At 34.1% G+C, this 12,750-nt stretch overlaps 1 protein-coding gene across 3 annotated transcripts in view; it reads left to right on the forward strand.

Moving 5' to 3' along the window:
• Positions 1-12,750, forward strand: part of ncanb (neurocan b) — a 212,692-nt gene that overhangs the window by 108,209 nt on the left and 91,733 nt on the right. For all 3 annotated transcript variants that reach the window (XM_051095274.1, XM_051095275.1, XM_051095276.1), the window contains exon 8: positions 585-1,715. In XM_051095274.1, coding sequence (XP_050951231.1) covers positions 585-1,715 — 1,131 coding nt within the window. The remainder of the gene's footprint in view (positions 1-584; positions 1,716-12,750) is intronic.

Here is a 12,750-nt window from a genome sequence, read left to right on the forward strand (position 1 = left end):
AATAATAATGAGTCTAGTGCTTATGGCGTTTTTACTTTATTGCACTCTGAATAGATACCTACATGCATCACGGTGTAAATCAAGACCTTTTTGTTTCCTGAACATACAGATTTGGCTCTTATTTTGTCTAGATTTACTGTTAGAAAGCATTGGGGGTTAACAGCACCGAACAGGAGCATGATGTACGAGTTCTTTGTGCCGGGGCAACATAAAGAAAAAGAGCCTTATTACCTGGATTGCTTTCAGAACGAACGTACATTTCATCCCCGTTTCACCCGGGAGTCAAATATCACCCTCCGGGAAGAAAATAAAGGTCATTTTAGCTACGCTTGTAGCTCATTTTTCCTGAAACAGGGGTTTGATTAAAAGATAGGTGTGTTGAGACCGATAGATTAATTGCTGGATATCTCCAGGGCATTGACGGATAAATAATGACAGTTCTATATCGAGCCGCACGCATTAAAGTTAATTACCGTAGTTCTGGGGCGGGAGTTAGCATATTTTGCTCGCTAATTAAACATACATTTAAATGAAACGATCTCCTCCCTCGCTTCGTTAATCACGGTGTTTTGTCATCCCTGCAGGAGCGATTGAATCAGGAACGGCGGATCCGACTCCTTCGGCGTCGAAGAGCTTCGGTTCCATAAGGAGCAGCCAACAAATTTGGCCGTTGAAGTCCTTGAAAGTTGCCCCAGGCAATAACAGGCATTTGATAACTCAAACCAGCACTCCCATGGAAGCCAAACAGGCCAGTTTGGAGATCATAACCATTCCTGTTTCTAGGAACAACCCTGAGAACTTCTCCGGAGAAGGGAAAGACTTGAACGAGGACGGTTACCTTATTCCCAAAGGTCCTCCTTCGGCGTTATCAGCGGAGGATGGAAAAGATGGTGAGGGAAGTGGAGGGAAGGAGTTACCGTTCACCCTTGACAGCCAAATGAATGGATCCGATGAGCACGGCGTCCCGCCGGAGACCACTGTGAGATGGCAGCTTATGAGTCTCCGGACGACTCAACAACCTACTAGTGCGTCCGGTTCTTCTGAACCCAGTCATGAGAAACCAACCGAAACGGTTGAGGAAGCCAGAGGAGAAATCGTGTATGTCCATCGCCCCATTGAAAACCACAAGAACAGTCCTTCGAATAAAGTCAACGTGCCTTTTGTTAAACGGAAGCAAGATCTAGGGTTGACCGTTGAAGTAGAAACACATACGCCTACTACGCCAAGCCCCGTCAGCGTGCCTTTTGTTAAACTGAAGCAAGATCTAGGCTTGAGCGTTGAATCTGAAGCACACGCTTCCAATACGCCGACCACACCAAGCCCTGTCGATCCCACCGAGGACAAGTTAACAATTCAACCACCAACCCTAGAGACCACTCCTTCCCAGCCCGGAGAAGAAACCACTACCGAAGATATTTTGTGCACTCCGGATCCAGCTGTTTCTAGCACGTGGTTGCCTGTGGTTCAAGAGGAGGTTGATACTCCACAACCGCCGGTTCCTACTATAATAACCACGCAAGCTGGACCCACGGATCAGCCGACTAGTCCAGATCTAAAGGACACTTCCCAGCAGGCTGAGTCCAGGGCGGGAGTGTCGGAGTCTTTTGTGTTGACTCAGGGCTGGATAACATCTGAACCTTCATCCCAGACCACAGGAAGCCCAGAGGAAAGCACAACTGCCGCTGGGATGGAAATCAGCCCCTCCAGAACGTCAGGTAAACGCTCTTTGGTTGTGTTTTGTTGATATGAGAATTGAAAGGCCTGTTTGCACCATGAAAGATACGGGATGCGGTAACTATGAGCTGGTTGCTTATTAGCATGTGTATTACTAGCTGCTGTTTATTAGTACTTATTCATTTATTTATGCTTTGTTGTTGACCGTACTAGATCCCTTAATCATACCCCATACCTAAACTTAACAACTACCTTACTAGCTACTATTAAGCAGCAAATTCAGAGTTTATTAAGGCAAAAGTCACAGTTAATAGTTGAGTTGGTTGCCAAACTAAAGTGTGACCTTAAACGCTTTGAGAAAGCTTTTCATTCCTTTATACCCGTCTTTCATGTATACCTTTATTTTTTCTTTCCTTCTTTAGCCCTGCTCTTTCATTGATTAGTTCATACTTCTATTCTTTATTTTAATGACTTTTTTGCTCATTCTTTTAATATTTTAACACTTTTGTTTTTTCTTAAATTGTTTTTCTTTATTTTCATTCTTTCTTTCACTTTTTCTTGCTTTTGTTTTTGTTTTTCTTTCGTTTCTTATTTTTTTGCTTTCTGATTTCTTTTTTGATTTCCTTGTTTCTTTTAATTAGTTTATTCCTTCTGTTTGTTTATTTTGATCTCTTTTTGTTATTTTCTTCCATTTGTTTTCCGTTTATTTGCACTTTTTTTGCTCTTTTTGTTTTTGCTCTTTCTTACTTATTTCTTCCTTCTTTTCTTTTTTGTTTTCTTCTTTGTTTTAATTAGTTTATTCCTTCTGTTTATTTATTTAGTTTCTTTTTGTTACTTTCTCTTTTTTTTTTTTTTTTTGCTCTTACTCATTCCTTTATTCTTTCATTCTTGTTATTTGTCCTTCAGGTTTTTTTGTTCTTACTTTCCTTTTATTTGCACTTTTTTTGCTCTTTTATTTTTTTCTTGCCTAACCTCATTTTATTTTTCTGTGTTTTTCATTCTATTCTTTGTTTCTTTCTTCTGCACATTCTTTTATTTTTTCATTTTCTTCCAGTCTTTTTTTTCTTTTTTTTCTTTTTGCTATTTATTTGTTCTTTTTCTTCCACTCATTCTTTCGATCATTCTTTATTTTGCTCTTTATTTTAGTTTTTTTCTTGTTCATTCTTTCCTTCTTTCGTCCTTTCTTCTATTTTGTTCACTTTTCATTTTCAATTTCATTTTCATTCCTTTCTTTCTTTTGCACATTCTTTTATTATTTATTTATTTTTTCATTTTATTCCAGATTTTATTTAGCTATTTTTGTCTTTTTGGTCTGTTGTTATTGAATTTTTTTTGTTCTTTTTCTTCCATTCTTTCTTTTGTTCATTCTTTATTTTCTTTCTTCAGTTCTTTCCATCTTTCTTTGTCTATTTTTCTTTCTTTTTTCATTTTTCTGTTCTTTCATACGTTATTCCATTCTTTTGATCATTCTTTTTGTTTTTTGTTCTTCCCTGCTTATTCTTTCATTCTTTTATCTTTCTTTTAATTTTTTCCTTCTTTCGTCCTTCTCCCTCTTTCATTTTTTCATTTTAATTTTTCATCAGTTTTTATTTTGCTATTTTTGTTTGTTTTTCAGTCTGTTGTTATTGATTTTTTTTGTTCTCTTTCTTCCATTATTTATTTTGTTCATTCTTTATTTTCTTTCTTCAGTTCTTTTCATCTTTCTTTCACTATATTTCTATATTATTTTCCATTTTTCTGTTCTTTCATGTTCCATTCTTTTCATCATTCTTTTTTTGTTTTTTAGCTCATTATTTCATTCTTTTGTTATCTTTCTTTTAGTTTATCTTTATTTTCTTTCTTCAGGTCCTTCTATCTTTCCTTCACTCCATATTTATTTTTCCGTTCTTTTTTATTCTTTCTTCTGTTCTTTCCTATCATTCTTTATCTTGCTCTTTATTTTTTGTTTTTTCTTGTTCATTCTTTCATTCTTTTGTTATCTTTCTTTTAATATTTTCTTTCTTTCTTCTGCTCTTTCATTTTTACTTTTTCTGTTTGTTTTTCATTCTATTCTTTTTGTTTCTTTCTTTTGTACATTCTTTTATCTTTTAATTTTCTTCAACTCTTTTTTTACTATTTCTTTTTTTTATTTAGTTATTTACTTTTTTGTTCTTTTTCTTCCATTCTCTTTTATCCATTCTTTATTTTCTTTCTTCAGGTCTTTCTATCTTTCCTTCACTCTATATTTTTCTGTTTTTTTATTTTTCTGTTCTTTCATTCATTCTTCTGTTCTTTCGATCATTCTTTATTTTGCTTTTTATTTTTGTTTTTTCTTGTTCATTCTTTTTTTTTCAATTTTTTATTTTTCCGTTCTTTCGTTCATTCTTCTGTTCCTTCGATCATTCGTTATTTTGCTCTTCATTTTTTTTCTTGTTCATTCCTTCAATCTTTTTTATTTTTCTTTCCTTTTTTCACCCCTCATCTGCTCTTTCATTTCTACTTTTTATGTTTGTTTTTCATTCTATTCTTTGTTTCTTTCTTCTGCACATTAATTTTTAAATTTTCTTTTATTCTTTCTTTTCTATTTCTTGTTTTTAATCAGTTATTTAGTTTTTTGTTCTTTTTTTGTATCCATTCTTTCTTTTCTTTCTTCAGTTCTTTCTATGTTTCCTTCACTCTGTATTTTTCTGTTTTTTTTTTTCATTTTTCCGTTCTTTTCTTCATTCCTTTGTTCTTTCGATCACTCTTTATTTTGCTCTTTATTTTTGTTTTTTCTTGTTCATTCTTTTTTTTCAATTTCTTTTTTTTCACCCTTCATCTGCTCTTTCGTTTTTAGTTTTTCATTCTATTCTTTTAGTTTCTTTCTTTTGTACATTCTTTGATTGTCATCTGTTCTTTATTTTGCAATTTTTAAATTTTAAATTTTATATTTTTTTTCATTCTGTTGATTTTTTTTTGTTCTTTGTTCATTCTTTAATTTACTCTTTTCTTTCTTTAGTTCCTTCCTTCATTCTTTCACTCTATATGTCTTTTGTTCTATTTTCATTCTTCCATTCCTTCTTCTGTTCTTTCGATCATTCTTTATTTTGCTCTTTATTTTTGTTTTTTCTTGTTCATTCTTTCATTTTTTTTCTGTTTGTTTTTCATTCTATTCTTTGTTTCTTTCTTCTGCACATTCTTTTATTTTTTAATTTTTTTCGATTCTTTTTTTGACATTTCTTTTTTTTAGTTATTTGCTTTTTTGTTCTTTTTCTTCCATTTTCTTTTATCCATTCTTTATTTTCTTTCTTCAGTTCTTTCTATCTTTCCTTCTCTATATTTTTCAGTTTTTTTTTTAATTTTTCCGTTCTTTTTTATTGATTCTTCTATTCTTTCGATCATTCTTTATTTTGCTCTTTTTTCACCCAATCTGCTCTTTCATTTGTACTTTTTCTGTTTGTTTTTCCATTCTATTCTTTTTGTTTCTTTCTTTTGTACATTTTTATATTTTTTAATTTTCATCCATTCTTTATTTTGCTATTTCTCAGTTTTTTTTCATTCTGTTGATTATTTTGTGTTCTTTGTTCATTCTTTACTCTTTTTTTCTGTCTTTCCATCATTCTTTCACTCTATATGTGTTTTGTTCTATTTTCATTCTTCCATTCCTCCTTCTGTTCTTTCGATCATTCGTTAATTTGCTCTTTCTTTTGCTTTCTTCCGTTTTTTCTTCTCATGTCTTTCATTCTTTATTCTTTATTTAATTTCCACTTTTCGATAATGTGTTTATTTCTTATTTTCGCTCATGTTATTTTACTCTCATTATTCTTTTGCTCCTTCCCTCTCGATTTTGGTTTTTTTCCTTCATTTTTCCTTTTTTCCACTCTATATTTCTGTCCTTTGTTCTTTCTTTCTTTCTTTGCGTGGTAAACAAAACAGAGTGCGAAGAAGTGAATTGCTCAGCCTCAGAGTAATTAGAGGGTTAGGGCCAGTGCAATTAGAGAGTCTCGCTAAGGCAGAGATCTTAGTCTAAAACAAATCAATGTTGACAGAAGCCAGTAGATGTGTTCAGTAATTGACTCCAGTCTCACTCTAGTCTATATGCATGTGCAAAATGGTGCCGTATACATAAGCTCAGCCTCCCTTGTTCAAATCGATTTCCTCGGGTAGGAGTTTCGTAGGGTGCAAGACCCCAGAAACGCACTTTGGCAAACAAAGTAATGACCTTGAAAGCAGCTCCAGTAGGCCTCTGGCGTAGAATAAATGTAAACAGTGGGCATCTTTAAGTATACAAAACACATAAAAGAGTGAATCATTTCACCCAGACCATACAGCTTCTCCTAGACAAGACATTTTGCAGCTTTTCCGCATGAAAACGTACCTAACTACAGGACAGGTCTGTAAAATGAATCATTTCTGCAGAGCTTTGACTGCTCACCATATAGAAAAAACTCTGAAATGCACGGAAAAGACGAGACGAAACTGCTGCTGAACAACTGACGTGAGGATTTCCTTCCAAAAAGCCGGTTGCTTTTGAGCACAAAGAGCCGAGAGTCCTGTTTGTCCTCCTTTTCCTCCAGCGCAGGTGGAAGTTCATAAGCCTTTTTAATCAATGATCTGCCGGTGCTGTTCTCTGCCTCTCCCCCGAGGCCTTTTAGGCGTCAGAGAAGTGGTTTTTGAAAAATAGCCGCCGTCACGCTAGTCATAACACCAGCGCCAGACCGGCTTGCCCTTAATTAGAGAAGCACGTCGCTCTGCGATAAGACGAGGAGGTGCCGTGTCTTGCACGACTTTGCTGGTCCATCACTCTCGCTGACATGGCTTGGAGCTGTTTGCACATGGAAACAGACGTGTTCATCTGTCTTTGTAGGACAGAGAGGTCCACTGTACTCATTCACACACACATGCTACGTACTGTCCTACTGACCCACCCAATTTCTGAGCGGGTTAATTATAATAAGTAAATGAAGTTTCGTTTTGGTTTTATTTCATTTGATTTTGCTCAGATTTTGACATTTTAATATTTCATTACATTTTAGTTAAGCAGGATGCACGTGGAAGCACACAATTTTTTGTTCTGCAGGTTAATTAGTATTTTATTTTATTATTTTATTTTATGATGTTTGATTTTTTTTTTCTTCTGTGGATTTTTATTTTTATTTTATTTTATTTTATTTTATTTTATTTTATTTTATTTTATTTTATTTTATTTTATTCTATTCTATTCTATTTTATTCTATTCTATTCTATTTGATTTGATTTGATTGGTTTGATTTTTTGTTACTATATACATTCTTACTGACCCACACTATTTTTATTGTGCAGATGATATTTTATTTTATTTTATTTTATTTTATTTTATTTTATTTTATTTTATTTTATTTTATTTTATTTTATTTTATTTTTTGTTAAGATATACACTCTTACTGACCCACACTATTTTTATTGTGCAGGTGATATTTTATTTTATTTTATTTTATTTTTTGTTACGATATACACTCTTACTGACCCACACTATTTTTATTGTGCAGGTGATATTTTATTTTATTTTATTTTATTTTTTGTTACTATATACACTCTTACTGACCCATACTATTTGTATTGTGCAGGTGATAATTTATGTTATTTTATTTTATTTTATTTTATTTTATTTTATTTTATGTTTCTAATATGGTAATATTTAATTTCATTTTAATAAAGCATGATTCACATGTATTTTTTATTGAGCAGGTTAAAAACTATTTTATTTTATTTTATTTTGTTTATTTTTTGTTACTATATACACTCTTAGAGACCCACACTATTTTTATTGTGCAGATTATTTTATTTTATTTTATTTTATTTTATTTTATTTTATTTTATTATTTAATCGTATTTTATTTTATTTTTATTTCTTTTATTTTTGTTTTGTTACTGTGTACACTCTTACAGACCCATATTATTTTTTTATTGAGCAGCTTAATAACTATTTTATGTTATTATTCTATAATGTTTTATTTTATTTTATTTTCTTCTGTTTTTTTTTTTTTTTTTTTTTTTGTTACTACATACACTCTTACAGACCCACACTATTTTTATTATGCAGGTGATTTTATTTTATTTTATTTTATTTTATTTTATTTTATTTTTCTAATATGGAAATATTTAATTTTATTTTAATAAAGCAGTATGCACAATTTAACAGACATGTTCACATTTTTATATATATATATATATATATATGTGCAAATTAAATGATACTATTTTAATGTTTTATTTTATATATATTTTAATTTTAATTATGTATTTAATTTTAAATATTTTAATTTTCAAAAGTATTTAAAATATCATCTCAATTTAAATAGTTTTGAGACTTTTCGATCATTAGGTTTCACACATACCGCATGATTTATTCTTTTTTAATATACCTCATTTGTAGCTGGTTGTTACCCTGCGGTGTTGCTTTTGAAACTGTGAGCAAGACTTACATTCTGCCAGACTCTAAATTATAAAGCCCAATCTGGGGTTCGGACGGACAATAGAAAGCCTGTGAGTTATTATCCGCCAGCTCCTTAAGATGAATCACCCTGCCTACAAGGTAATACACAGTGAATATATGATCAGTGTAGTAAATTCGGCGAGAAAAATGTCTGAAAACATCATCTGTACTAACTCACATTGACCAGGAGACCTGGGGAAATGTCCCACCATACAGTTTTTTTCTCATTTAAATATTCTGCTTTCAGAATACATTATTTTCCCGTAATGTATTGCACTGCACTGCATGTATGAATCTGGCTTTAATAACTTGTGAGTTACTCACACCGGCCGTGAAAGCGAGTTCAGGGGAGATAATGATCACATCAGAGGTGAGGAAGCTAGCATGACTGCTTCCAGTGTACCTTTCAGTCTCCGTGGAAGCTACGCGTGCTGCATTCAGGCTTTGATCATGTGAGCGCCGAGCGCTACTACTGTTTGTAGACAAGCTAACAGTTGTACTTGCAGCTAACCGAGCTGCCAGGCTCTCTCCAGGCAAACATCACCCCCTCTTTCAGATGGTTTATTTACTGTCTCACCACCCACACAATCCTCTGGGTGGTCTTATGTATCAGGAACCGTCATGTTTGTTATGTGTGTGCACTAAAGCAACTGTAAACATCAAAATGTCAGTTCTTAGAGTGGGAGTGGGTTTTGATTCTTTTTAAAATACTAATTTAAGGACAGGGAAGGAAATGTTTCTGTGATCTGTTTATAGTGGGGGTTTTGTATTTGTTTTTGCGCATTTTGTGTCTTTATAAGACAGATAGATAGACAACGAAAAACCGACCAATAGATTGAAATAGATTGACAGAATAAAAGGCAGAACAACAGATTGATTAACAGAACGACAGACATATAGACAAATAGACTGACAGAACGATGGACAGAATGACAGACAAATAGATAGAATAGACTGAATAACATTTAGACAGAACAACAGACCGTTGTAGAAAAATACATATATACACATATGTATTTGGATAGATAGACACACGTATACATAGACAGAATAACACGTGGATAGACAAGCAGACAGATAAACAGATAGTTAGACAGAATGACAGGCAGACGGATAGACAGTGAGACTGAAAAATAGATATACATGTATGTAGACAGACAGACAAAATGAGAAGCATATTGACAAAAACATTTGACAAATAGATAGACAGCTACAGACAGATAGTTGGAATGACGGTAATAGACAGAAAAACAGACAGATAGATAAACAAATAAGTAAATGGACAGATATAACAATAGACAGACTGAGAGATAGGCAGTGATAGGTAAACAACAATAGACAGACTGACAGAGAAAACAACGGACAAATAGATTGACAGACAGAATTACGGATAGACAGAACAATGGACAAACTGACAGATAGCAAGAATAAGAGACACAACGAAGAACGGAATGACAGATAGAACAGACAGATAGTTAGACAATGACAAACAGACTGACGGATAGTTAGATCAACAGACGGATAGTTAGAACGACGGGCAGAATGACAGATAGAACAACAGACAGATATGTTAGAGCGATGTACAGAAAGACAGAAGAACAGACAGATAGAACAAGGGACAGACAGACTGACAGATAGACAGAACTACAGACAGATAGAGAGAACGGCAGACTGACAGAACAGACAGATAGTTAGACAGAATAACACCGACTGACAGATAGATAGATCAACAGACAGAATAACAGACAGATAGTTGGACAGAACAACAGGCAGAATGACAGACAGACAGAACAACAGACAGACAGAATGATAAACGGAACAACAGACAGACAATTATACAGAACAATGGACAGTAAAACAGACAGAACAACAGATAGTCAGACAGAACAACAGACAGATATGTTAGAAAGATGGACAGAGTGACAGACAGACAAAACAACAGACAGATAGTTAGACCGAACAACGGAGAGAAAGACAGATAGACAGAACAACAGACAGATATGTTGGACAGAACAATGTGAACAATGGACAGAATGACAGACCGAAAAACAGATAGTTAGAACGAAAGGCAGAATGAAAGATAGACGGAACAACAGAACAACAGACAGATATGTTAGAATGACGGACAGAGTAACAGACAGAACAACAGATGGATAGATAGACAGAACAAACGGCAAATATGTTAGAATGATGTTCAGAAAGACAGATATACAAAACAATAGACAGGCAGTTAGAACGATGGCCAGAATGACAGACAGACAGAACAACAGACAGTTAGACAGAACGACAGATAGACAGAACAACAGACATATAGTTAAACAGAATGACGCACAGACTGACAGATCAACAGAGTTAGACAAAACAATGGACAGAATGACAGATAGAACATCAGACAGATAGACAGAATGACAAACAGATAGACAGAATGACAGACTGACAGTAACAGACCGTTAGAACAATGGACAGAATGACAGACTGACAGAACAACAGACAGATAGTACGAATGATGGACAGAATGACAGAACTTCAGAGACAGTTAGAACAAAAGACTGACAGGTAGACAGATCAACAGACAGATAGTTAGACAGAAAGATAGACTGACAGACAGAGCACAACAGAAAGATACATAGAACAACAAACTGAGAGGCAGAACAATGGTACAGAGGAGGTGAGATAGGAACAGGGTTGAGTCTCACGCTGCATCATCCATGTAGCGTCTGCTTAGGATCATTGATGATCGTTTAGGATTTACATTGTAGAGAACCTTTTAGCCTTTTGACATTTGCATATAAATTACAAACCTGGCCTCACGTTCTACATTTATATGGGTGTTTAATGGTCTATGGTTCCCTCCCCACTCTCACGAAGATGCTAAGCAGATCAACTCTTGTCTCCCCATTGGACTTCAAAGGCATTCCATGAGGGAGGCAATCACCAGCACCAAGCACCTCAGATCCTTGGTGGCTGGCAGACTGTTCCCAATACACATAACGCACACACATAGAAACCTTTTTCTTTATTTAGACTATATTTAACCAGCTATAAATGTACTTGATATATGCATGTGTTGCTTGTATGATTCTATGCTGTATTAGCCCAGTTACCCCTTTTTATTGGTACTAGTTAATCTCTAAAGGTGTATTTTTCAATGTATGAATGTATCTCTGGTTTAATATCTCCTAGATGTTTCATTCTTGGTATCAAAACAATCTGCACTTTATTTTCTGAACAATGGCGTACACCATGTGATTAGAAAATGCATCATACTGTTTGTACTATATTGTGGGTAAAACTGCATCAATTCCCCAGGCCAGCAATAAACATGCAAATGGGCCATAAATGGAGACAAAGAGAAGTTCTCCCGCTCAGCAATACAAACTTTGTATTGGCCAATTCACCCAAAGGTGGGTGTGGTAGGGAAACTATCAAAAGACCCTAACACCAACCCATCCAAGGCTCAAACCCTTCGAGACACTCTCCAAGACTCTTCCCTTGAGTCAATTTTCCGGTAGTTTATCTTCAAGTAACTTTGTCGACTCGCTGTGGATTTTCCTATCTTCGAACGAACTAGAGAAAACCTCCGGAACACCTAAAGGAATTCATCGAGAACTTCCATTGTCTACCGCATCAGGACTCTTGTTCAGCAACAAAGCCAATGCAAGTAACCTTTACAACTATTTAGATGCGCGTTTTAAGTTGAGCCCCTGTTTAAGGTGATTTTGCTTCTCTGATGATTCTCATGTGGTCGCTGGTTAACTGATGCTAAATACTGCCATTCTTGCCTCTCTGTCTGCCTCTCTCTCTCTCTCTCTCCTTTCTCACTCTCTTTCTCTATGTATATGTACACGTGTTTTGCTTAGTTAGTTGTATGTTAACTGTAGTTCCATTTATTAAATTGCATATATTCACAATTGATTGTCTCTGTGGGCTGCTCATAATTTGAAGTCACTGAATATTTGATCTTGCTACATGCTACATTTTGAATTTACTACGAGTTAAGTTACTGCTAGTACTAACTGAAGTAGGAAATGTATTCTTTCTTGGCCAGAAAGTAACCTTTCCTAGAATTGATGAATGATTATACTGTCTATTCGGTGGACGAACAGATCAAATAATTGTAACGTTAATTCTGCTACAGTTGATTCTAAGATCTGATTAAATATTCATAATTAATTATAACCAGTTATAATTAATCATAAATATTTCCCTTTTGAGCTAATTTATTACATCCATGTGAGAAGTAAGGCTCTAAATGTGCACTAGCACTACACCATGGCTCTAACAGCTTTCTTGCTTCATTAGTGCTGGTTTTTGAATTGGACGAGTTACAACCCACAACTCTCTAGATATGACACGCTAGCAACCGACTGCTTACTGGTGTTTGTGTATGCATTTTAATTAGTTATAATTTTTAAAATTATTAATAATTTTGTTGTTGTTTTTTTGTTGTCATCTTTATTATTTTTTTATATTATTTATTCATTTTCATTTTAGTTTTTGTTATTTTAGTACAAGTTGAACTAAATAAATAAAAAGGAGAAATGTTTCTTTGCAATTAGCTGGAAAAAACAGTCAGCCTTTTTGGTTTTTAGATTTAGCTTTAGCTAACTATGTAAACCCTGTTATTGAAGCCCTCTTTTGGT

Source organism: Labeo rohita, chromosome 22 (genome assembly GCF_022985175.1).
Source record: "Labeo rohita strain BAU-BD-2019 chromosome 22, IGBB_LRoh.1.0, whole genome shotgun sequence".
Lineage (NCBI taxonomy): Eukaryota > Metazoa > Chordata > Actinopteri > Cypriniformes > Cyprinidae > Labeo > Labeo rohita.